The sequence below is a fragment of the Lampetra fluviatilis genome, chromosome 10 (genome assembly GCF_964198595.1).
Source record: "Lampetra fluviatilis chromosome 10, kcLamFluv1.1, whole genome shotgun sequence".
Lineage (NCBI taxonomy): Eukaryota > Metazoa > Chordata > Hyperoartia > Petromyzontiformes > Petromyzontidae > Lampetra > Lampetra fluviatilis.
Window position 1 is genome coordinate 4513116 of NC_136284.1, and position 27674 is coordinate 4540789.

Below are 27674 nucleotides of genomic sequence, written 5' to 3' on the forward strand. Positions count from 1 at the left end.
GTTTAACGTACGTACATTGATCTTGATTGCTCAGTCATTGGTTCTGGAGACTTGTTGGAGGTTTGATTTGGAGTTGGTTGCGTAATGTTGCTGGACTTTTTTGAAGGCACCTCGCGCTGGGTGTGTTTTGTTCGCCGTCAAGGCTACGAAGGTGGCAGTTTGATGAAGGTGATGAAGGACATTGAGAACAGCTCCGTCGTGATGCTCGACCGCTGGTGGTTCGACGTGACTCCGCACACCTCGGAGGAGAAGGGTGACCCGGTGCCCTACTCCATCATCAATAACTACTTCTCCATGGGAGTGGTGAGCAGTACTGGTCATTGCAGGCAGTGCCTGATGTCACCAAGCCATCGAGCCAACGGTTGTACCGGCAGCCTCAGCTCGACTGGAAGATTGAGAGTCAGGAATGATTGGACAACATACAAAAGAAACCACGGCATTTTTAGCGAGTGAAAATTGGCTGCATTATGTCCTCCACTTTTAAGTAGAGCAAACGTAAAATTTGCCTATACTGAGAAGTGCGCTGAAGCGGGGTTGGATTCCCGGTCAAGGCTAACACGGTTTGGCGAGTGATATTTGAAGCTGTACTGGGCCTCCCTGTACCAATCCAGCATGGTGAAGTATGTTTAAACGATCCCCATGACCGAAACAGAGTGGAGAGGCCTTTATCCAGCAGTGGATTGACAAAAGGGTTGAAATTACGATTTTTATTACATATGTGTAAATGTTTCCGTGGGGTTACATGAGTTATGTATTTGCCACAGAGTAAATGTAAACATGCCTAACCTAGCAAAACACATTCCATTGTCAGTGGTTTGTTTAAAATGACCGTAAGAAAATCTGCATCACTTACACACACACGTATTTGGAGTTAAAGAGTTTTCAATGGCTTTGAGGGAGGAGCGGTGACGCAGTGGTTAGAGCACCGCTCAATGAACCCTGAATTCCATTCCCAGCCACAGCTAACATCAGTGTTGAGTGATACCTGAGAAGGCCCTGGTCACTCCGTTCACCAACCCACACCGGCCAGTGTGGTGAAGTATGGTAAAAAAAAAAACACGACTGAAGCGGCATGGGGAGGGCTTCATCCAGCAGTGGTGAACAAAGGCGTGTAAATTCCAGCACACGTGGTAAATATACTTGACAACAGCTTTAACTAAGTACCGTGTCATAATCGTACTCTTCTGCTTTCCTATCCCATGTACCGCATTTAATCCTATTCCAGAATGTAACGCGAAGTGTGTGTGTGTGTGCGTGCATTGCTTATTTGTTTATCCCAACCACAAGGACGCGTCCATCGCACACCGGTTCCATCTGATGCGTGAGAAGCACCCGGAGAGGTTTAACAGCCGGTACGTGGATCATCAACACTCGTGGCGGCGTCGCCACTCACTTCCTCCCCTTCCCACCCCCTGCCCCCACCTTACACCGCTGGCTGCTCCCAACCGCGGCGGTGGCACTGCCCACTCCGCTGGTGCTCCTGCTGCCTTTTAGAGTGTTTGGCCGCTTTAAATGACGACGATAAGCCACTTCGTTGAGCTGTCATTTGTGGCCAGGTCGCTTCTGGAAAAGAGCTACGTAGCTCGGTGATAATATCCAATGGTTAAATACTTAGTCAGCAGATTTCCCCACCACGAGGCGAAGGAAAGGAGAGGGAGGGAGGGTGTCCAGGGAGGTGGTGGGGGAGCAGTGGGGGGGGCAGGGTGGAGAGAGAGGTGGGGGGGGTCCTTTGTTGCCTCCTGGCGTGGCAGGGCCGCCCTTTTACTGGCATTTAGCCGCAGTCACACATCGCCGCTCCGCTTCCCATTCCTACTGGTTGTGCCGCCGCTGCTCAATTCACCGTCCTGGTTAATCTTCAGAGAGGAGAGGAAATGAGAGGGGGTGGCAGGCGGGGGAACCTGGGCAATAAAGCTCACTCGCCATGTAATTGTCAATCAGAATCCGTCCCTGTGATCAAGCAAGCCCTAACTCCATCACCGCATCCCCCCCCTACCCAACCCCATCCCCCAGCCCACAACCGCAAAACCCCCTTAACCACCGCCACCACATCCAGCCTCGTGCTGCGGTGTTTTAATATTTGTAATTTTTATTATTTTGGAGCGGTGGTGCAGTGTTTTTTTCTATTTTCATTTGACTAGGTAAGGCCCACTGAGCTATGAAGCTTTTTTTTCAGAAGCGACCTGGCTATCACAAAGGATAGCTGAACAAAGTGGCTTATCACGTGGACATTTTTTTGCAACAAAATACTCTAAGCGCACTGCAAGCTACGAACCCGGTGATTTGAGTTTGATATCCCGGCCACAGATAACAGCGCTGGTTAGTGATATCTGAATAGATCATATGCCTCCTCCCAGCCCTTCAGCAATCCGCACTGACCGACGTGGTGAAGTATAGTCAAACAACGCCCACGCCCGATATGGCATAGGGAAGTGTTCATCGTACACCAACAATATATACTGCTGGTGAAAACAAACCCAGCTACGTTTTGACGCACAGTCAAATATAGCCTCATTTTCTATATCATGTAAACAAATAATGTTTGCTTTTTATGCCAATTATTTTAAAATAAGGCAATGTAAAGCAAAGATATTATTCTAGATTTGAAGTTTTCGTGACTGCAAGGATCCCACTTCAGTAAAATGTATTGCTGTGGTTGTCACACCTGATGATGATTGCTTGTGTTGCAATTGAAACGTCGTGATTTAATTTTTTTATGTGACTTTACCGAAAGAACCAAGAATACAAAGATATTATGATCTATTATACATATCACGTCTTTTCATTTTACCTAGCTAGATAATGGACCGATACCATATGTATGTATATTAACCACTTAATGATAAAACCATGCGCTTGTGGCCAACATTATAGCGTCTGTTATTCAATTATAATTAAATCAGCATACAACATGAGTAATAAATAATGAAATATATTTTAATTGCACCACTTCAAAAATACATGGCTTTTTATGGCTTTCCAAGTATCAATCAAAGTCCCCCCCAACGTTTAATCACTTGTATGACATCTGCGTAACATGTTGGCTTATTTGCTTTCATATAAATGTTTCCGAGAGCTCGCCAATTAATCGAAGATCGATTTAACACGTAGGCTTTCGCAAACCAATATCATACATAATAAAGTTTTTTTTTTAATCGTAGATAGATTTCATTTGAATAATATTACCAAGACGTTAGGTGGGTCTTGCAAAAAAAATAACCGCCGGTAAAAATATAAATAAAGAAGGTGGCTGATGAATACGGAGGAGGCCTTGTGTAGAGTGCCCTGTTTATGAGAACGATGAGGTCACGTTGCATACAGCTCCTGATTGCATCATCGAGCTCCTGATTGCATCATCGAGCGGAGTGGGTGGAGGAGTGCCGCGGTGGTGAAGTGCACGGCAGTATGAACCTGGTAGCCTGAGTTTGATACCTGATCACCGCTAACATCATGGCGAATGATATCCATACAGATCCTGGGCCCCTTTCAACCAACCTGCACTGGCCAGCATGGTGAAGTATGGTCAATCGTAGCATGGGGGAAGCCTTCATCCATCAATTGATTGCCATAGGGCTGTGGATGATTGAAGTTGTTGTTTTATCACGTCATGAGCTCAACGCAGTGAGCAGCGTCCATTGCTCACGTAACCTCCTACAAAGCGACCTAACCTGTCAACATCAGTGGTGATTTATCATGGCATCAATGGGGCAAGATTGTCCATCAAGCTGTAACTGTCACTTTTTCGAATATTGCATAGACGCTCATTGACTTTTGAGGACAAAACGCTCAAAGTGTTGCAACCAGTGCTTTATTTCATGTCTATCCGGGTTGGTGAACCGTCAAATAAATTCCGCGCCCAACCAGCACACCGCATTCAGTATATTGTCTAACTGTGGCTGTGGCTACTCGTCACGTTCTAGATTTGAAGCTTTCGTGACTGCAAGGATTCATACTCTTAGGTTTTTTCGGTAAAGTCACGTAGGTAAATAATAAAAATAAAATTAATGAAAGTAAAATAAAAATTCACGACGTTTCGGAGGCAACACAAGCTTCCGTCTTCAGGTGGAACCGTCATAGCACAATTGCTGTATCAAGTAAAGGCTTTTTTTACTTGATACTTACTTGATACAGCGATCGTGCTGTGATGGTTCCACCAGAAGACGGAAGCTTGTGTTGCCTCCAAAAGGTCGTGAATTTTTATTTTACTTTTATTAATTTTATTTTTTTTCCTACGTGACTTTACCGAAAAACCCTAAGAGTATACTCGTCACGTGCCACATACTCCAGTCTGCCAGCGGCGCAGATAATATTCAGCGAGAAATTAAGCCCTGGGTGCGACCCGTTAGTGCGGAGCCAACGCGTGCAGTGTTTATCGTGCAATGTTTGGTGAGCACTGACATGACGCGCAACCCACGCCATCACCCACCGTCACCTGCTCGTCGCACACAATGTTCCTGATGCTAGGCTCACTCAACATTTATTCGTTTACTCAGCCCTGTCTGAACCCTGTTTTGCTCGGTGATTAGTGTTACATGTTTAAATCATAGCACATGGCATCTGCTGTTATGGTTTGTAGCCACACAATTCAGCCAGTTTTCTGCAGGGCACCTAGGTAGGTAGTAGGAGTGGGTTTTGGGGGGATAAACTCAAATATTATGATTTTTAAAGACAATTTTGGATCTTGTTTGGATTTTCAGATCATTACGAATGTAAATTGTCCTCCTGTTAACAAAAGGGACATCACCCGATGTCACGTCTGGGTTTTTGTATCAGACCAACATTTTATATTTCGGCCCAATTTTCTGATTGTTTTGGATTCATCCAAAAACTTGGGGGTACTTCCCTTGTAGTTAGGCAGATGAAGAGCTCGAGAGAGGAGTTCGATACGTGTCATTAAACTTTCTCATAATCATCGTCTGCTACAATACACAAAGAAAGGATAAAAATACGTATCGTTAAACTCGGAGGTGGTTTTGTGAACATTGTCATGTTGACACTTGTTTACACGTGTTTACTCTTGTTTACACGTGTTTACACTTGTTTGTGCATGCTTACATGTGTTTTTTTAGATCGACACAGCCTTGCATTCACACCTCTAAGAGCAGAGTTCACACTGACAAACGCAGGCTTCCGGATGGTGTTACAATGATAAAGCCACTCAACAATACCGGGCTGTTAGAGCGCACAATTTTAAGATCACGAGCAGGGCGGTGGTCCTTCCTTTTGAGAAATAGAATGGGATTGTCGTCGGACTAAGCCCTTCTAAAACACGCGATCGATGGCCACGGCAAGCCTTGTCAAATACATGATTTTGTTTCTTTGCGCATCAACAAACTGGGGCGTCTCCAATAATGCCGTCCTTAATTTGGTGTGGCCATCTCGGCGATCGCCGAAATGAGGTCGAGCGCGAGAGGGGGGTGTGGGCCACAACTGACCTCCAGTGTAAACAGGAGCTGTGACTGTGACTCGGTTGTGGGGACGCGGCCGTCATTGTTCCGTGTTCTCGCCCGTGTGTCTGTTTGGAGAGAGAGAGAGAGACGTTTGTGTTGGTGACAGTAGCCACTGTTATGATGGAGGAAATCCCAGCGGCGGTGACAATCAACCCTGGAGAGGGCGTACGTCACGTCGATTGAAAGGCCCATCGCATTAAGAAATTGCGGCGTGATTTTTTTTTAAACATTCGTTCGATGAGCGGCTCCCTTTCTGAGTGCACATCCGAAGCGGCGCACGCGTTAATGTATTGCCGAGCATCCATATCCATTGCATGCCGAGAAAGAGCACGGGATGTCACGTCAAAATTCTCGCTCGACTCTTTTTTTTTACTGCCACATTAATGCCGCCTCTACGCAGAAGTACTGCGACGCGCAATAAAAACGATGGGCGTCATTGCTTGCCACTTCCAGCCCGGCGACTAAAAACAGCATGACTGAGCCGCACTTAACGACTGGTGGGACCCATTAAAACGCTTTGTACTTGTAGAATTCTACCTATTTGGATCAGACCAGCACCCCGACGCCGCCTTTGTTTTATCCAGCTCGCACTGCAGCGTCATTTTCTCTGGCCCTTTGCTAAGCAGGAAACGAATAACGTTGATAAATAACTGTATTGTAGTCCACATGCAAGTACAGTGCATAAGGCACCAGTTAATAATTGCTGACGTGTTTTTGTTATGCATTTTTACAAAAATAAGTTGGAAATATATCCCAGTTTTAGAAGAAACAACCCAATGCTACGTGGTTGCAGCATTTCTTTAGTCAGACTGAAATCTTTAAGTCGGCGAATGTTCTTATGAAATTATGCCGATGTCTCCTCCATCAACAGCAATGGAGCAAATCATCAAGCAAATGTGTTTCAGCCATTTCATTACCACGTGAATCTGGCTCATACTGCGGAGCATATTGTTTTAGTGCGACCAGGTCTAAGAGAATGGGTTGAGTGGTGGTAGGGTGGATATCGCACCGCACTAAACATCAGTGCAAGCGATATGTAAACCTAGTCCTGGGCGCCCCCTTAATCAACTCGCACTGACCAGCCTGGTGAAATAAAACTAAACTGTTCATTTTACCAGGTAAGGCCCACTGGGCTATGTAGCCCTTTTTCAGAAGCGACCTGGCCACAAACGATAGTGCAATAAAGTGGCTTATCATGTGTAAACTTATAGCAGCCAAAAATACTATAAACGCATGTTCTAAATCTGAAGGGAAAAACCAGAGGACCCAGAGAAAAATCCACGTGACCACGGGGAGATAGACATGCAAACTCCAAATATACAGGTGGTAGGGTCAAGATCGAACATCTCGCCACCATGTCAGCCAATGGTCAAACAACCCACCACAACCGATAACGGCATGGGGCAGCCTTCATCCAATGATGCGTTGACAAAGGGCTGTGAATTATTATTATCACGGTATAGGGAATAAAACATGTTCCATCACTTCAAAAAAATTACACGAGGGTGCTACTTCTGACAGCTACTTGTCCGCTGACCAGGTATAGACCCTCAATGTAAGTGATGATTCAAGTGCCCCAGCACATCATTAACGCATCGCTGTGATATAGAGCCAGACTGGGCAGGCAGGCGTGTGGGTGGCACAAACAAGCTACGGATTGGTTGTTAGTCGACACGGAATTCTCTTTAGCCACCGGATGAAAAGACTGCCGCTGTTTCTGTCGCTCTCACCTAGCGATGTCAGAGGTGAGGGAGAGGAGGGAGGGAGCGTTTCAACTTGTGGAAAATAACCAACGGCGATTGATCTTTAAAATGTGACCTCCGGATAAACCTCATAGGTCATCATTATAATATTCATAAGCCATGTTCTGTCCACTCCTGGATGAAGTCCTCCCCACATCAGTATCCCTCATGGGTCTGTGATGCCACAATCCACCTTACTTGCTGCATTGTTTCTCAGCCATTGTATCTTGCAGTGATGCATCCTTCCTGTGTCCACTTACGTTTCTCAACAAGTCAATATTTTGTTTTTGATTTGTGGTCGTTATCCGATGCATGCACTCCTCTATCCATCGCTCAGTGCAATTTCCTCTTTACCCACTTTTCAGATTTTGTTGCGGATATGTGATAAGTAATTGCTATTTCATTTGTTGCCTTTTTTACCACTTGGTCTCCATTCATTCCGACAATATTGTGTAACGTACATTGACAATTTGGGACAACCATATGTTGAATTTATGATAATGAAGAATGTAATCAATACGTAAATCTAACGCAGCATGCTCTCAGACTCTGGGTCTCTTTTTCAAGGACCTTTCTCTCTGATTGGATTCACTCTGTGTCATTCTCATGGGTACTCGGCTCTAGTAGTGTGAGCGGGTGTAGCGGTGGCACAGTGGTAAGCACACTTCACTATTTACCCGGTGACGAGGTTTGATTTTCAGCCACGGCTATGTATGTACGTTATGGATGTTGAACTTCTTTCGCACCGTACGTAGCCAACCGTGCTAATTGGCAGTCCTAAAGAAATTATTTTTCAATTCAGATTTTAAAGTGCATAGCTCCAGTGGCGTCCTGACAACTGAACCCGTACGAACCAGCATGGTGAAGTATGGTCAATGAAGCCCTGTGACCAACACGGTGTGGGAAGGCCCTTGTCCAGCAGTGCATTGACAAAGGGCTGTTTATTACATTCAACATTAGTTGTGAGAAAATGATCATGCGATTCTCTTTCGTACTTGCTTTGAACCTTCATTGCATTCACATTTATTTTCCACTGCTCGTCCAGTCCTGTCATCTCCGTGACGGTCGTGATTATAATTCTGTATTTCGAGCCATTGTAATTGCAGCATTGCGTAACGCGCCGAAGAAAGCGATCAATTAACGACGCCGTCAAGTCTTTTTTTCTCTCTCTCCGAAGTGGGAATTTCACACTTGTCAGGGCAATTTTAGGTGGCAGGCCACAACGCCGCGCTGCGTGGAGCGGCTCTTTATTCCGCGGGCCCGCCGTGGATGCCATCCTCCCCACTGCGAGAGAGAGCCACTCGTGCTCTTCCCACATGACCAATTAACACGCGGCCGACGAAAGGCAGTAACGATCTGTTTGTGATTCTCTCCTGAGATGGAGGGTTCTGGGAGGGGGGGGAGGATAGGTTGTGTGAGCGGACGGATTATTTAACCTTGTGCGTCATCATCGTATCGTCGTCGTTGTTATTGTTCTCACGATCGCCGACCCTTTCTTATTAAGATTTCTTTTTAATCTCCCAAATGCCATTTTATGCATGAGGGGCAAAAGGGACAATGTACAGTATGTTTGTGCAATATGACGCTGTCACTTGTTTCTGAGAGTGCAAAGCAAAATGGTTAAATCAACAGTTGCCGAGTTTATTTATTACTTGACATTGGGCCACCCTTCACGAAATTTCCCGTTTAGTGTTAATTCACAGCAACATGGCCGAGCGGTAGTGGGCAGAGGTGGGACAAAGTCATTGTTATGCAAGTCCAAGTCGAGTCGCAAGTCATCAAATTCATGACTCGAGTCTGACTCGAGTCCACATCTCATAGGTGGGACAAAGTCATTGTTATGCAAGTCCAAGTCGAGTCGCAAGTCATCAAATTCATGACTCGAGTCTGACTCGAGTCCAAGTCACATGACTCGAGTCCACACCTCTGGTAGTGGGTATCGCCGTTTGTTGCAGAGGTTTGTGGTTCGAGCCCAACGGCCTCCCCAGTTAATGCTGTGGCGCATTGACCATAATTACGCACTGTCTGCTTCACAGTGGACTTCAAAGATCCCTGTGACATTATTCGAAAAAGTGGAGGCATTGTGTGCCGGCGTTGCCTCACAAATTTGCCAAACCAAATAGCGTCTTTTCCCACTATAATGTGAAACGACCGCAGACCACATTCGCTCGTGAAACATAACGCCTCCGTGATACGAATGGCGCGAACGATAAATGTATTGCCAAAATTCTGACGATTAGATTTTAAATTTCGATTTGAAGCTTTCGTGACTGCAGGGATTCATTTTCTTAGTTCTTTCGGTAAAGTCACGTAGAAGCTGCCTTCTCGACAGACCTGTTCTCCACCTGAAGACGGCTGCTTGCGTTGTGGCCGAAACGTCGTGAGAATTATTTCATTATGTTTTATTTTTATTATTTTCCTTCTACGTGACTTTACCAAAAGAACCAAGAAAATGATTAGATTTTACTCGGAGTTTATTTTTCAATGTAAAGTGCGATAGACTCCTGCCGCCGAAGTGTTCTTACTTGTCTACGCGCAACGCGAGTTGCCATTGTGATGCGGGCAACTCGTAAAGCTACCAAATGCACACACTGCTACGTCGCTGCTTCTTGGAAAGTAACACGCCTTCGCTGAAAAGTACGGAGAAGCGCGAGAGGGAGTGTCTATAATACGCAGTCCCGAGCGACATTGCACATCATTGCAAGTTCACAACAATTGGGCCGAGAGGAGAGGAATTGCCTCCTAAAATGCCTTTGCGCCCCTCTTCACACGCGCTGCGTTCGCTGCGTGTGTCAACCGCGAGTTTATCCGAAACAACAGGAGTGTGAGGAAGTAAACAAACACTACAAATGTGGGCAATATTGTTAATTATTGCTGTGGTGACACTTACTTTGTGCATTATTTCCGGTTTACTTTCCGGTAAAATATTTCAAATTTGCGCTCGCGTTCCTATTTCGAGGCTAATTAGAAATCGCGTCTCCGTCAGCAAGCGGTTGGACACCTCTGTATTAACTTCCGTAATAATTAGTTTGCTTATATTTCTATTTAATTTGTGTAAATATCATCTCTCCACAGAAGACACGCTGTGTTACAGCAACAGCAGCTCATTTGCAGTACAATCCTGATTTCCACTGCAAATTAAGTGTTTGCACCACAGCACACTAACCCCCCATCAATAATAATTCCACAAAAAATATGATTATTTTAAAAAATCAATCAAGTGGCCTGGGGGCTCAGGGGTCAAAGCACTGAGGTGGTGGCCATCAGTGATCGAACCAGATGCTCAAGTGTAGTGATTTGGTGGTCTAAGCCCAGCTACCACTGAGTGCACACACACACAAAAAACAAAACCGATCGTATTAAATTAAGTTTTCGCTTAATTTGTCAAAACAATTTAATTCCGAGAATTGCCAACTTCAGTTTGACTGTCATGCGATGCACATCTCTCTACAGCAGCGTGTTTGGGGAAAGTCCAGCATGCCCAGTGTGTATACGAGGAATCTCAAAAGTAGTCCTGTGATATACATTTCTGCCGACTGTGCTCTAACACATGATGCACTGCCCATCGAGAGTTCCAAATGAACATTTCTTCATCACATACCATGATGCCAATCGTACAATTGAGATATAATTGGGGGAAATATATGTTAAACACTGCCATCAAATGAGTAGTGAGTGGTGTTCAACCACTTTTGTGCTCCTACTAAGTGGTAATGTCAAACTTGATTGCACTCATCTAACAGACCTCAGAAGTTTCGATTTGAAGCTTTCGTGACTGCAGGGATTCATCTTCTTGGTTCTTTCGGTAAAGTCATGTAGAATGGAAATAATAAAATAATAAAAATAAAACATTATATTATATTCTTTTATTATGTTTTCTTTTTATTATTTTATTATTTCCATTCTACGTGACTTTACCGAAAGAACCGGTAAAGTCACGTAGAATGGAAATAATAAAATAATAAAAAATACAACGTTATTTTATTTTATTATGTTATATTTTTATTATTTTATTACTTCCATTCTACGTGACTTTACCGATAGAACCAAGAAGAAGACCTCAGAAGCATGACGATTCAGCTGAGATACCCTGCTCATATACAACGATGCTGATGTTAAATGTCGCGCTTGGCACACTTCCCACCACTGTGTGAGAGCAGCATGAAGAACAAGCTGTGGTACTTTGAGTTCGGCACCTCGGAGACGTTCTCGGCAACCTGCAAGAAGCTGCACGAGTGCATCGAGATCGAGGTGACGCAGGAGTGGACAGGCGCCGTGTGCGTGTCTCCCTCTCAGTGCCAGGGCGCGGCAAACGCCGACTCCCCCGTGGAGACCGACCGCCGGCAAAGACTCGGTCCTTCCAATGTTGCGCAACATATCCACCGCACGCCGCAGTGTCGTTTTCTTTTTTTTGCCCTTCAGTTGTATGAGAAAGCAACGCTAAGAAGTCATTTTTTTGCAATGTTCCACAGGGCCAATCCGTTGGGTGGGTGGGTGGAGGGTCAAATGAAGGAAATCTGCACCGAGTCTCACACAAAAAGAGGCCCCTACAACGGGCCGAGTTTTGGAATAAGAGGGCCCAATGTGGCCTTCTGCCCAAGGCCTCCAGGAAACTCTGGTTCTGGTTAAGGTTTATTGTTGCTGTTTTTGTTGTGTGTTATTTTACTTTTTAACAATAAGAACATTTTCGTATAGTAGTGCAAATAGCAATTTAAACAATATTCACTACACTCATTTACATTGTTTTATGTAAAAAATATACAATAGACGGATATTTCAACCCTTCTTTAAAACAAAGTAGGTCAGAAACACTGACTGGCATATAAAACATTATGGACTGTTGTGGAGCATTTTGATCATGGATATTTTAATGATCAAATAAATGAAGCGCACAACCTTCCCTCTCTCCACGTGAAAATAAAACACTTTATAAAGCTTTGACCTCCCGGACCTTCCAGACGATGAGAGCCCAGAAGGTGGAAACCGATGCAAAATCTCCACGTTTATCAGCTACGTGCGTGTGTGTCTCCCTCTCAGTGCGACGGGATGCTCCTGGACTTGAGCAACACCTCCCTGGAGGGGGTCGCGCTGCTCAACATTCCCAGCATGCACGGTGGCTCCAACCTGTGGGGCGAGAGCCGCCGCCGGCGCAACTACAGGCGGCAGAGCAAGAAGCGGCCGCCTGAGCGCGCGATGACCACCGTCACCGACCCCAAGGAGCTCAAGTACTGCGTGCAGGGTGAGACCACACTGCGCAGGGTCATGCGCTCGCCATCGCCATCATCATCAGAACGTGAGCAATCTACTGCTGGGCAAAGGCCTCCCCATGCCGTCGACAACTCTCGTGGTGCTGCGATGTAACAATACAACGGGGCGCTGGCACAATGTAACTTTTTTTTTACTACTTTTATTTAAACAAGGTAAGGCCCACTGAGATACACGGCTATTTTTCAGAAGCGACCTGGCCACAAATGATATCCCAACAACAAAGTGGCTTATCACGTCGAAATTTAAAGCAGCGAAATACTCATAAACGCACGTTTCTAAATGTGGAGGGGGAAAACCGGAGGACCCGGAGACAAATCCACACGCTCAATAATACAACTAGATGGAGCTTTCCTCACTCCATCTTTGTGGCGGCCATACTTGCGGAGCATTCACTCCCTCCCGAGGCTGCCACTCCGTCATTAGTCTCACCCACCGGCCACTGTCCCTTCTAGCGACGTGTCCTGTCCAAGATGACCTCTCGTTAAGAGTCAAAGTGACAGCCCCAACTGACACATGTTCATCAATCCATGTTTTCCTCGTCCTCTCAGTGTCACGAGCTGAGGCGAATTCCCGATGATTTGGTCATGGACAAATATAACATTTCACAGCCGTCACACTCGTTACGTGTGTGTGAATGGCAAGGGCTCTGCTTAATAGGCACGGCTGTTGCATGATTCAGTTGAACATGTGGCAAGTCACAGTTCCATTACATCTGTATTAATAATTCAATTCATGAGAGTGTGTCATGCCTTCGGCAGTCAATAGAGTGTCATATTGGCTGTCAGAAAACTCAGAGTAAGTTAGTTCCTATGTAGGATAGAATTGTTTTTATTTTGTGCATAAAGCAAGCACTCTGCTAATGCGTTTGGCTGTGTCCAGAAAGTCACTTATATTGTAGGCAAGGAGCAATACATCAATTGAAATGAATTGTTTATGTGCAAGATACATGAAGTCCATCAAGGTGTGCGTGTGAGAATCAATTATTTGTAATTTATGCAATACTGCAGTGTATATGCAAGTTATGGATCGCATCCGAGAGTACATCCACAGAGGAGATGGAGCGACGGACATCAACTCTGGGGCAGGTGCAAGGTGAATTTTTACATCGCAGGATGGCGAGAGATGGTGGCGGCAAGGGCCAGTTCATCCAGCAGTGGATTGACTATACAGTAGCTGATGATTGATGACGATGCAGATGATCGGCTAATACAGTGGACAGTAAAAACAATACAAAAATCTATTCAAGATCAATAGCAACCTTGAAACATGACAATTCATCAAATCGCTGATGGGCTGGAGGGGTGGTTAAATCACAAGGGCCTGTGATTTAAATGCCACTTTCAATTCATACTAATAGAAGGTTGGATGGATGCTGCCTTGGTTTAGCGGTCAGCTCGACCGAGTGGTCAGCTACACGGTGGCGAGATGTTACCTACCTCGCCTGGTATACCGAAAGTCGTGGGTTCGAACCCGACCCTGACACCTGTTTATTCGAGTTTGCATGTTAGAAACATGTGTTTACAGTATGTGGCTGCTATACATTTCCGCATGATGAACCACTTCGTTGAGCCATCATTTGTGGCCAGGTCGCTTCTGAAAAAGAGCTACATAGCTCAGTGGGCCTTACCTGATTTAAAAAAAAAACAGTTAATAAAATAAACAAAAATTCGATCTCCCGGCAGTGGCAGTTGAAACAATGCAGCAAGTTCTAAAATCCCCCCCAGACCTCGCCTCTGCCCACCCAGCAGTATACATGGGTTAACTTACAGTTCGTTCATCAGCAGGTCATGTGTGGTGGAGTAAAGTGTGGGTACTCAAACAAATCTGCTCAGCGTGGAGCGAAGGCCCTTCTGCCAGCAGTGGCACGAGCAAGCATTTGCAGGGCCGCATCTTTACCCGAGAATTTTTAATTCTACACATCGAAGGCAATCTGTCAAGGGGTTGGACCGCGTGCAGAAAATAACGTGAACAGACCGCACCGCGGCTTGTTGTTATGCCAGCCTTCAGATGATGCCACGCCACATGTCACCGCCGTGTCTGCAAAGCGCCGCATTTTGATCTCGCCAGGGACATCATTATTCAAGGAGCCTCATTATTGCTTAATTAGTCACGACATGCAGTAATTGCCTCCCCTGTGCAGGCAATCAGAGCAAGAACCACTTTTGTAACAGATAATGCAATTAGCAGGTACACCTGCAGAGCCTGGCTCGTTTACTTTCAGTTTGGAATGAAGCAGCACAGTGCTCTTGAACATCAGATGCATTTTTACCATCTAAGAGCATGTTTGTACACATATGCTTAGAAGACTATGAGGGGGTTTTGTTTTACTTTTGCAAACAAAAAGAGGGGAGAATGAAAGTAAATAAACAAAATAAAGTTATAAAATAACAGGACTGATCAAATAAATCATTGCCACTGTGTAGAATTGTAAGACATATATACAATGAGATCTGCCGTTAGTCGATCGGAAAGGTGTCATTGGGTTGGTCTGGGTATCCATAAAAGAGGTTTTTGGGTTATATCGTGTAAATATGAAAGTGTCGTTAACCCCGCCACCACCTGACACAATTAGTAATGTTTGTCACGTAAACAAAACATGCCAATTCTTTACTAGTACAGCACACCGGTGTGTTGGAGAGTAAACTCACAACATTTACAATTCCAGTACGACGTTTCGCCAGTAATTACAAGCAGCATCATCAAGCGGCAGCCAGATTTGTGCAGAAATCCTCTTTTGGTCTTAAATAGAGGAATGAATATGATGTCGTCACTTGTGAGCCAACTTCCAACTCCTCCAAGATGTCTGGCCAGCGTGGACAAGCAGGCCCACATGCCCTCCAAGGGCTCTATAAGACACTCCCTCTTGGAGGCTTGCGCCTTTCATTTTACCCTGAGATCAAGCTGCAAAACTAGTACAAAGGTTTACACACGTGCAATTAAGATGACATTTTTATTCATTACAGTCCCACGAGAAAAATATAAGTTAAAAACGAACGTAAAATTGACTAATGAATGACAAAATGTGGTTAGACAGAAATAAAACTGCAGGCCCTGCCTGGCTACAACCCTAGCACAACAATTCCTAAACACATGGAAGCTTTGGTGTTCCCAAACTTTCATCTGGTCCCAACAAAGGACATCAAAGCCGCAAGGGAGTGGATGCTGCAGTCAGCTTGTTTGTCTGTTTGTTTATTCCAACGCCCGTGTCCAGACATTTGTCTCCTTGGGCTACAAAATGGCTGCACCTTAAGGCCATCTCCCAGCAGCCCTCTCCACGTATTCAACCACTGCCCAACGAGGCAATTAGCGGTGGCCTAGATTTATTGTCTCCTCATTCTTCTCTGCATCTGCATTTCATAGACACCCGCTTGAATATAAAAGCTCCCATTGTTGTCTTTTGATATGCCATGGGTGGAGTGCAGTACGGTGGGGTGGGGTGATAGTAAAGGGGGGAGGGGGGTCTAAATGACATCTGACATCCACGGGGGCATGTCCTCCAGACCTTCCTAACAGCCAACTTCCTTCAGCCATGCCCTCCATGTATCGCGAGCGAGCCTTGCCTTTGATCACTCCTTGCCCCTTCGGTCCCCAAGGCATCATCACGTAACCCCCGAGCTCCCCATAACTCCTATTTAGCATGTTCTTTTGGTCGTGATGACTTTCAACACCAGTGTGGAAAGAAAAAAAAACGATGACCTTATCTTGGGTCGAGTTTTAATTAGCATCGCGTCCGTCCGGGACATTTAAGTGTTAATTAAATTTAGCATCGGGAAAATTTGACAATTTGAAAGTAGCGTGGCTAGTCGCTTCAAGTACCAATTTTAATGAACATTTTTATTGCCGAGTCTTAAATATTTAACCCAGTAGTTGTATTTTTTTTGATTAGGTGGCAAAAAAAACATACAGTGTGAATACTGTGTGTACAGTCCAACATCAATGAAGTTTAAAGTAAGCTTGGCCATCTATTCTGTTTTTTTAACCAAATAAACAGATGCCAAAATATACTCACAATTGCAAGTTAAAAACGGGTTTCTATTTTTAAATGGTCAAACATAAAAAAAGTGCGAACAAAAAAAAACAAATACTGTACTCTTGCTTTTATGAACAGTTAAATCTCACCAGAGTCCATATGCGCATCGCTTACACTGGCCTCACATCGAAACCATGATGTCAGTGCCCTTCCAAGCGCACGTTACGATGGACTGGCAACACTGCGAGGCATACTCTTAGGTTTTTTCGGTAAAGTCACGTAGGTAAAAAAATAAAATTAATAGAAACAAAATAAAATAATAAATCACGACGTTTCGGTGGCATACAAACGCATATCTTATTCTTATATTGTCACGTGCAGTCACCATCATCATCAGTGATCATGATCTAGCCACTGTTGGATGAAGGCATCCCTCTGCTCTTGCCATCTCACACAGTTAAGTATTGTGATCATCTGGCAAGTCCCGACACGTAAGTTGATTTAATCGCTCCATAAAGTACTTTTCTTTGTAGCAGCAATTCTAATGATACGGTATTACAACACTAACGTAATACTGTAACGTAATGTTAACAAATACAATACAGTTATAAAATTTAATTAGGATTACAGCTACAGCATAACGATAGTAACATCTAAAAACAGAATTATCGATATCATATGACAAATTATAGAGTATTATTCACATGCAGTATATAGACCACATTTCACAAATCGCCCAAAATAAAATTATACTTGCGAACAAAGGAAACGTTTCAAGATTGCTGTCACCACCATGGTTTGTCTGTTCATCAAAATCAATGTCCACTATGAATCCTCTGCTGGATGAGAGCCTCCCTGAGCCAGATTGTAGGTTTGCTCACCTACAAGAAAATTGCGCTGGCTTTTCAAATATCGGTAGGAGTGGAAAACTCAACAATAAATGTGTTAATCATCCCAGAACTAGCACTGAGCCCCATAATAAAAGCACGTTGCAGTTGTTCTTTGCCTGGCTATCACCCATAAGGTGCCGTGCCAGATGGTCTGGCTGGGCAGGGGGGGGGGATGGTGAATCCAGAGAGAAAGAGAGAAAGATACAGTTGCAAATCGAACTGTGCTCCAATTATTACTTTAAACGCTGTCTTAGTGGCGTATTGTATTTGTTGTTTTCACATTGCAGCATTTGAATACTTTATTCTGATCATTTTCTGTTGGCGCATTCGCAAGTGCTTCTGCGCTCGGAACCCAGTGATCTGAGTTTAATTCCGAGTCACGGCTAACATCAGTAGCGAGTGAAATCTGAAACCGATCCTGGGGCCTCCTGCCATCGCCAACTCACGCTGACCGGCACGGTGTAGTATGGTCACATAATTCCCATGACCGGCATCTGGCAAAGGGCTGTTAGTTATAAGGTTATTTTTTTACTGAATAATTTGCTCATGTTGAGGCAATCACACATATTGCCGATGTTATATTTCTGCTTCAATTAACTTGTGAATAAAATCACAGGTTAATTCCAAATAATAACGTTTTTAAATGTTTCTGTCGCCTGCTGAAGTTTTTTTTAAAAGGGCAACTACAGAAGAGAAGGAGCGATGAAATAAACTCGTGTCCAGATGCTAGGTGGATTCAAACATCATCATCATCTGCGAGATGGTGGTGGCTTGAAGGAATCCTACATCCAGCAGTGGATTAACCATGGCTGATGATGATGACTGAAAATTATCAGATGGCAAAAATATCGAGCTCTTTCCTCTCGATGACAGATGCAAAAAAAAATAAAACCTACGTTAATTTTTTATATAAATGAACTTGTTATTATTTTATGAACATCAAGAAATATTTATAAGTGCCTGCAGAGTTTCCACACGCAAGCACGCACACACTGCCCTAGCTCAGTACGTAGGGTGTTGAAATTAATATGTTAACGACGTGTTCCATTAACATATTAATTCCAAAAGCAGAAGGCAATACACTGACAACTTACAGGGGGGGCTAATCTGGTAGCAAGGCAGGGAATAATGAGGGCAGCATTATTATGGACTTGGCAATGCATCCTCTGTCAGAGTACAATGGGCTGCATTTTTCTTTTCACTTTAATTTATAATCAGCATAGGTTTGCAAAGGTGCGGGAACAAAACAGTCACGCACCACATTTTTACCTTTTCGCTCTTCACCAGGTGACATCGAACTCAAGGTCTTACGAGCTGAAAGTTCACGTAATTGTTTTTGTGTGCGTTTTCGTTTTTTTCTGTGTGACAATTCAGATCTGGGCGACCAGCTGTTGGAGGTGGTGGGGTTGGAGGGAGCAATGGAGATGGGCCAAATCTACACTGGGCTGAAGAGTGCCGGGAAGAGAATGGCTCAGTGCTCCTCTGTGACCATCCGGTGACCAGCAGCCCACGCTTCGAGCATGCACTCAATCGACTCACTCTCCCTCTACGCTTAAGATATTTATTTTCCACTTCAAGAATTATATATATATATATCTCGTATAACCTAGAAATGCCTGATAAATGTCACCGTTTAAGTGCAAAGGCTATATATGTCCTGCACGTGTTACCAAAATTTGTATTCATTTTATAAAAAAAAATATTCCTGGCACTTAACTAAAATAAATAAATACATGAATGGAAAGAAAGAAAGTGTGGCAATTTCTAAAACCCAATGAGATTAGCGTGGCGAATATGTTCCTTCATGGTTTTTCTGACCTAGGTCATAAGCCATAAGTCATACATATCTCATCATCAATAATGCAAACACTAAATTATTTCCGATCAGAATGAGCCATTGCTTGACTCGACTCTACGGTGAAAAGTGCTCGACTACTGTGGCTGTAAGTTTGAGACACAGGAACGTTAATTAACATTAAAGATTATATATTTTTTTAACCAATAATATTTCTTTATCTTAAACCAAAGGAAGCCTCCAATCTAAGTTAAACCATAGGCTCTCAATTTCATTGCTGCCCATAAATTACATTACAGAGGGTAAACAAAGTGTCCCTCTCCCTCCCCACTCCGATCGGTACCAATCAATAATGTGTGATCAATGAAGGTGGTTCATCTCGTAATGGGCCTTTATCTGCCCGCACCAACTCCCCACACGCCGCCCCCACAAAGTCTCATCTCATCAGTGACACGATAAACGATCCGTGCTCCGACACTTGCCTTAACATTCCTCTTGATGCAGTTGCCAGATGCTGTGCTAACGGACAAAGTATAAAGGCCACGATAAACTTGGTCAATTTTAAGAGCAATAGCTGCCAACAATCGTCACCCGCAGCAGTTGCCGCGACGTTTTCTCACGAAGAAAATGTTGTCACCAAAATATGGACAAATTTGATCCGATGCTCTCCCTAGTTGAGCAACTGTGATGGCAACCTTCCAATTAAATCACAGACAGAGGTCACATGGTTCCTCGAGGTTGTATGATCTGTAGACCGATTAATGTTCACCAATCTCACTTTATCATTGGGTAGTCAGACTTCCGTCACTAAACACCACTCCGCTACCAAGGTGCTATAGTTATTGCTCATAGTACAATAAATGCATTGCCAGTGACAATCGCCAGCAACAGTTGGCCTAGTATGCAGGCGGTGCAACTGCACCAGGGCCCACAAGCCAGAGGGGCCCTACAAAAAGTAGGGAGAACATCGGTGGGGGGTGGGGGCCCATTTAATTCCTTGCAACACCAGCCACCAGGGCCCATGCCAAACAGGCTACGCCACTGGCCTTAACGGCTCGCTCTGTGTCACTGTGTTCCTCCACCGTAGGACGACCAAACTGCTGCCCATGCAGATCGACGGAGAGCCCTGGATGCAGCCGCCCTGCACCGTATGTGATCCCACCATTGCTTCTCATACTGATGGTGTAGCAGAATCGATCGCTAGCCTCGGCTATACTCAGGATAAGTTGGGCTCATTCAATCACATATGCACGGGCCTTTTGCCAATCCACTGCTAAATGACGGTTCTACCCATGCCGTGTGGGTCACATGGGGGTTACTTTAGCTTGCTTCACCACACTGGTCAGTGCCGGGTTGGTGAAGCTAATTCAATTCGTGATATTTATTTGGCAACCTTCATTGCATCCATTGAAAATAATTCCTTTCAATTAAGGCGGACGTGGAATAAACACACACGAAGGCAAATAGAGTGAACGTCAATGAGCATGACGGGTCTTCCCCGTGTCACAGTAAAATCACGAATATTTAAAACTAACAGAACAACAACGAAAAGTGCTGAGTTTTAGTGGAGACAATCACGGTGAGATTTTTACGTTTCCGAGTTCAGGATAGAGGCACGATTCGTCACAACAGCGGGGTTTTTTTTTGTTGTCAGATGCCACCCCCTAGGTGTGGTGCTAATTGAGGCAAACACAAGACTTTAAATGTGCGCCATTGTTGTCGCCCGAACCCCATTTTGGCCACACCTGGAGGTGAGGTATGTGCAAAACCCGCGTTGGATTGCCACCACGCCCTGGGCTGGAGCTCTGCACCAGCTGTGGAATCTGCACATGTGTGGGGTGTGCACCGTTTCTCGCAGGAAATGTGATCGGCCAACGCACGTGCCAGGCTGCACCGTGGCTTGTGTTTGGGTGGGTGGATGTGTGTGCGTGCACGCGCGCGCGTGCGTGTGCGTACGTGTGTGGGGAGCGGTAGTGTAGCGGTTAGCGCGCTGCGCTGCGCTACGAATCTGGTGGCTCGAGTTCGATTCCCGTTCACAGTCGATACCAGTGACGATTATCTGAACCGGTCCTGGGCCTCCCCTAGGTCGACTCAGCCTCAAATAAGTACCTGGTGCAATGCGTAAATATCGCCACTAGGGAGACAAAGGTGGCCGGGCGTGGTGCTGGCCACCCACCCCCTCGTGTGCCTTACCGGCCTTCATAAGTGCTCGCTAACAGCACTTGCCCCAACAGTCTGTTAAGGCTTTACGGGGGATCTTTGGGTACGTGTGTGCTGCACAGTCGCTCGGCACACCCTTTTCATACACAGGTATTTTTTTTGGCTACCAAAGTTGCCTAAGCCCATGTCACCTATTTTCTGGATTATAAGACACGCCCCAGATTTGTTCCCGCTGTCAATAAAGTCAGAGATCTGGTCACACACATACGCACGCGCACACACACACACAAAGAACATATACGACTAGCCTTCAATTTGTTTGCTTTAAAATACAGGGGAATCATTTCGTCTTATCGTTTTTGGAGAACTTGGCACATGTACAGCCCTTTTGCCAATCTGCTGCTGGATGAGGGCCTCTTTCCATGCCTGTTAAAGGATGTGGGATTTATCTGACCGATTTTTTTTACCACGCTGGTTCGCTGCGGGTTGGCTGAAGGCCTGAGGAGCACGCACGGTGGGAATATACAAGTAGGATAACAACAATGGATTTTACTGCATTGCCCTCGACTTCCCACAAAGTTGACTAAGAGGTAAAGAAGGTGCAGACCTTGCGATGCCTTGCTCAGGCAACTGCTGGCGGAAGATGCCCCCACTCGAGGGAGGCGCTTAAAACCCCCACCTCGATGCTATTTTGGCCTACTCTTTCACGTTACGATGTAGAATGTATGGTGGAAAATGGTTCAGTGTTGCCCTCCAACCGTCTTAGTGATTTTGGAGGCAGCCTCTGTGTAAGAGCACCGAGTGGGTAACAATGAGCTTCGTATCACCACCTGTTTGTGGAGAAGTTGTTTACAGTTTGACAAACACGATGCATCCCTCACACCTGTGCTCTTTCCCAGCCTAATCTCCTGTGTAACTACTGGAAATATGGTCAGCCCGTCTGTAAAAACTAGAAACGAAAACTTTTTTTTTTACCAGGTAAGGCCCACTGAGCTATATAGCTCATTTTTAGACGCCACTTGATCATAAATGATAGGTGAATGTAGTGGCTTATCTGGAAATGTATAACAGCCAAATACTCGTTTCTAAATGTGGAGGGGAAAAGTGGAGGACCCGGAGAAAAATCCAGGCGACCACGCGGAGAACATGCAAACTCCAAATATACAGCAGGCGTCAGGGTCGAACCCACGAACTCCTGTATACCAGGCAAGGTAGTTAACATCTCGCCACCGTGGTACATTCTGAGCGAGCGAGTGAACAAGCCGTCACTGGAGTTTGTCGAGGCTCAGGGCTGGCTTGCCTCGCAGTAAATGTTGAAATCTGAAGGCATAAAAGCATACGGACAATCTCGCTTTCCATTTTTTCCTGGTTATTTTGATATATTTTTGCGCAATGGCTACGGAGAAATGAATAAATGGAAAAAAATTACACATTTGGAGAGAGAGAGAAAAAATGGCAGCATTTTTTGTGTAAAACATTGCCCTTGCCATGTGCAGTGTAAAGTAACTGCACCGGATATAAGTTTCCGCCTGCTATGAAGGCAAAGTAGTGTACATGATCTACTGCAACATTTCGCAGAGGCTAGGAGTAACGCAATACTGCAGCGAGCGAGCAAGATGTTTGTTTTGTTTGCACTTGCCCACGATCTATAGTAAAACTGGTGTTTGCTAGCTATTGAATTCTATCACAGCGCCGTGTCAATTAGCATCTTCGCTCGGCATGCGATCACAGCAAACGCAGTGGCTTGAAAAAGAGCCCCCCCAGTGGGGTTTCCATAGCGGTGGCAACGTACACACACGCACGCACATATCGCTAATAGGGGGCCATTGTTCCAGTTCTATGGCGGATTCTTACACTCCTCAGCTTGTCTCCCAGTCCAAACAAGTGAGCATTCTGAGCGAGCGAACAAGTCGACACTGTCGGACGGGTTTGTCAAGGCTCATGGCTGGCTTGTCGCATCGCACACCCAGGCACGCAGGAACCGCACACAGGATCGGACTGTCGTCTGAAAATAACTCTTAAAATATTTCCACGATTGTAGACCTGGAAACAAATCGACATATTTTTTTTTACTTTCCGAGTTTTTTTTTATTCTATTTTATCCGTTCGTATTCAATCGTCGTCGTCGTCGTCGTTTTGCATTCACCGGTCAGTTCAACGTTGTGGCATGTTTTGGTTTAAACGGCAAACAAAATGGGGCGTTTGATTTTCGCAGACTTGTCATAAAACGGCGTGATCGCTTTGTCTCCCCACAGATCAAAGTGACACACAAGAACCAGGCGCCCATGCTCATGGGGCCACAGCCAAAATCCAGCCTCTTCTCGGCGTTTTTCCGCAGCGGGCACCACTAGGAGCGAGGAGAGGAGAGCTGGGGAGGCACGACGAGGGAATTCCGTCAGAGCCCAGGGAAGGTGGTGGGGGGGGAGAACGCAGCATTTGCCGGTCGGTCGTGCTTATTCAGTTGTTGCGGGGTTTTTTTCCACTCGGGTTGTTCATTTACAGCGGGCGGGCGAAAGATGGAAAAGAAAAAAAGGCAGACCGAACGCCAAAAAAAAACTCGGATGTGAGAAGTTTTTTTTGTGTGGATTTTCACCAGAGCCACCATGTGTTGTGTGCATTTGCCCAGAGTTAGCCAAATCATGGGGTCCACGAGGGTCGATCTCTCAACTTTTTGAGCATGGCCTGGTCCGTGAGCGCAGTACGTCCGTTTGGGAAAGGTACCATGCAAATATTAGGGATGCTTTTTGGACTGTATAATTATTGTTTGACGATACAGATAAATTATGACTTGTTGCATATTTTGTAGGGAAACGTTTTTACACAAGGTTTACAGCACAACATTTGTACATTGCATCATTACGGTCATTAGGTCCCAGGCGATTACGTGATTTTGTATTTGCGAAGGTTATTATATAGTCCACCTGGCAGACCTTTCAATTTTCACAATCATCTACCGCGTATCATTTTTCAGGTAAAACCACTTAATACAGTCCTTGTAAATAGTGTATCGTGTACAATTGGATTTAAATGGCATATCGACTTTTTACCTTGTTCGAGTTTACCGTGTGGCTGTTAGCCACACTGTTAGCAGTGTTTAAGCAGTGCCAATGTTTGCGCTAAGCATTTCAAGTCCCGTGGTCATCTGATGCTGTGTTCAAACAAGGAGAACACCTCGTGCGTGCGTGCGGACCCAATTGTGCATGAGGCACCGCGGGGTCATTTCACCGCAGAGCCTCATCCAACTCCGTCGAGAAGTTTCTCCCAGTGCCCACGGGAAACTGGAAAACATCCAGATCCTTCTAACCAACTGAAAAAAATATATGTTAACTGCAGCGAATAAAACACTCGGCTCTAGGCAGACCTTATTTCATTATAAATTTACAGCTGCACACTACAACTAAGTAGGATGTCACGGCGGTGATGCATAGCTCTCCGATGTGTTTTCAGGTTGTACCGCAAGTTATCCTGCATGATGTCTGACATTTCACTCTACGTGCTGGGTGCTTCTTCGTGCCAAACAACAGGCGGTACAACCCAAAAACACGTCTACAGCCCCTTTATCCATCCACTTGCGGATGAACGCCTCCCCGTGACAAGTCGTTCACGGGAGTTGCTCGACCATACTTCACCACACTGGTCAGTGTGGGTTTGCGGAAGGTAGCCCTGGACTGGTTCAGATACCACCCGCCGCTGATTTAGTCGTGGCTGGAAACCAAACGCAGGTTTCCTGGGTTCGTGGCGCGGCGCGATCATCAATTTGCCACCGCTTCGCCTATATAAGTTCAGTAAACGTTAACATTTTATAAAGATTTCGCCAATATTAACTTTCATTAAGGTTCCAGCCAACTGAGGTGTAGATGCCCAATGCACCTACAGAGCCTTGCGCGCTGTTAGGTGTGCGGCGCTGTGAGCTTGCAGGGTCCTATGCTATACTTGCGCATGGTAGCGTTACGTCTCGGAGCTGAATGCCAATACCGAGGTTTGCGAGCCAAGACGAGGAGGGGGGGGGGGGCTTCGAGAAGAGAGTTTCGTGTAGTTCGCTTGGAATTGCGCAGCGCTGATTGTTTAAGAGTGCAGGCGGAATTACTGTCGTCGCAAGTTGTGCAGCGAGATTCGCTTGCGAATCGAGGAAAAGTCTGGGTGTGAGCAGCAGCATTTGTTGTTTGAAGCTACTTGGAGTTCAGCAAACGGTGCCGATAGTGCACAGCTACGTTTTGATGTCTTGCTAGAGGGAAAATAAATTGTGTGCCTGGTTCGACAAAAACGTTAGAGTGACTTATTTATTTATCTATCTATATATTTATTTGTATGTATATTCGACAATTGTGACTTTTTAAACGCTGCTGTATGCATGCAAATTCTATTTACGAATACTTATAAAACTGTACAATAACTTGATGTAATTAGAGTACATTATGGAGTTTAAAAAAGGGTAATTCATTCTTGAAAAATATATATTAAATGTAAATACACAGTGACAAAATCAAAAAGCCAGAAATGTTACTGAGGTGCTGTTTACTAGGACGGTAACAATATTTGACTCGTGTTGTTAAACATTCATCAATTTTATAACATTCTAAATTAGTACTTAATCATTTCAATGCAACATTTGTAGGCTTAAAGAAAAATATGAATTGATCAAATATCCCTTCAAGGACAACAATTTCCATTGCAAATTATAAAACTTGGTCAACTTGACTTAATGTACTTTGAATGGTATCCCACTCAGCCATGGCCAGAAGACGTGACTGGTCCTATAATTGCTTACACACAGGACCGGATGTTCAGGGCCAGAGAGCCATTATGAACGATGTGCTGCCTAGTTGACAAAAACATACTGCATACTGAATTATGCCTCAAAACATAAATTGATTTCCCAATGAAGCAAATGCAGGACATTAAAATCACATTGTCATTTTTTTTACATTAATTGATTAACCTACCTTTTGGCTAGCAGGCATTCAAGGCCATTATAGCTACTAAATTGAATAGAGAACTGACTTTTGTTGTTCAATCTGGTATGTAAGATAATGGTAATCGGTTGTAGGGGTTTCTCAAGCACTGTACAATCTAAAACCTCTACTACACAGGATGCAGACTTTGTTGCTTTGACACGCACACATGGATTGTATAGTATTCACTTTCTTGTGCACCGTTGCAATTTTTACCTGCCATAAATTTGTGTGGATTGAATGAATCTACAAACCAATTTTTTCCCCTCCAAAACCACATTCAATATTGCATGCACAAGTACGTGCACCACTTTGTTCTGTGCATTGTATTGAACACGCATGCTGGTAAATTTTCTGCGTCCGCACTTTTTGACACGGTGTGTTGTTGGTGCTAGCAGCAGCTCCGTTTAGTCAGTGTCCTTTATATATTGACGTGGCCCCGTAAATTGTGTGGTTGGAAAAAAAAACGTGATTTGTACAACCTGACGAGCCCGATGCAAGATTTATACGGACGTTTACAAATACACTTCTTTTATGCGCCACTGTCGTAGCACCTAGAGACTACTTCTCGACTATTTGTTAGTTCATGGTATTTTTCTATTTCCTTCTTTTGATGCCATGGTATCACATTTTAAACTTAGTGAAAGGGGGGGGGGGGTTACTTAACAACAGCATCGGCAGGTTTTGACTTTGTATAATTTTAACTGTTCAGTGGTAAAGCCAGGAAAAGAAAAGAACAATTACCAAAACACTAAACATTATGCATTTATTTCATTAACTTTACGTGCATTATGAAGGCCACAAAGATTGTACAATTATTTTATAATTTTAGACTTGCAAAGACTTTTATTTTTTAACACACACACACACAACCGTGTCACACACTTGGTGTCTGACTTGAGCTTCACAGCTCCGATGGTCCAGCAGCATCATCAGCAGCCTGCGATGTGCCCCCTCTCACCTCCCAGTCATCATTCAAGAGCTCAGTCCGGGACCGTGCACGCCTGACCGTGTGTTTATTGCAGGTCGGCTAATGCCATCACGCTCTCTCTCGTGTGGGAAGTCGTCGTTATTTTTTTGGTTTCCCCGTGCTGTTTGCTTATCGTGAGCGCGGTGCGCGAGTCCTATCATTTGCGTGTTATACTACGTACAGTATTACCGTTTGACATGTTTGTGAGCAGAACTTCGCTTTGCTAAGAAATAAATGGGCACCAGATGAAACCACTCGTGCAAGTTGGGTCAGTTTTTTTTTTCGCTTTCCGCCGCACGCCACAACGATTGATGAACGTGGCACCAACCCTCCCACAGACAACGTTGGGGATATGCATAGCACTCCATCTCTATTTGTTAGGCTGCAATGTACCCGCATGTTGAACTTCTTTTACACCGTACGTAGCCAACCGTGCTAATCGGAGGTGCGGATGTAATGGTGTACAATAATTACCAGTTT

At 44.8% G+C, this 27674-nt stretch overlaps 1 protein-coding gene across 3 annotated transcripts in view; it reads left to right on the plus strand.

Moving 5' to 3' along the window:
* The window catches only part of LOC144934444 (diacylglycerol kinase beta-like), an 80837-nt gene extending 53392 nt beyond the window's left edge, over positions 1 to 27445 (plus strand). For all 3 annotated transcript variants that reach the window (XM_078860198.1, XM_078860196.1, XM_078860197.1), the window contains 7 exons: positions 143 to 303; positions 1288 to 1352; positions 11350 to 11440; positions 12227 to 12428; positions 18692 to 18812; positions 20200 to 20260; positions 23528 to 27445. In XM_078860198.1, coding sequence (XP_078716324.1) covers positions 143 to 303; positions 1288 to 1352; positions 11350 to 11440; positions 12227 to 12428; positions 18692 to 18812; positions 20200 to 20260; positions 23528 to 23623 — 797 coding nt within the window. In that variant the 3' untranslated portion in view covers positions 23624 to 27445. The remainder of the gene's footprint in view (positions 1 to 142; positions 304 to 1287; positions 1353 to 11349; positions 11441 to 12226; positions 12429 to 18691; positions 18813 to 20199; positions 20261 to 23527) is intronic.
* Positions 27446 to 27674: the final 229 nt, after the last annotated feature.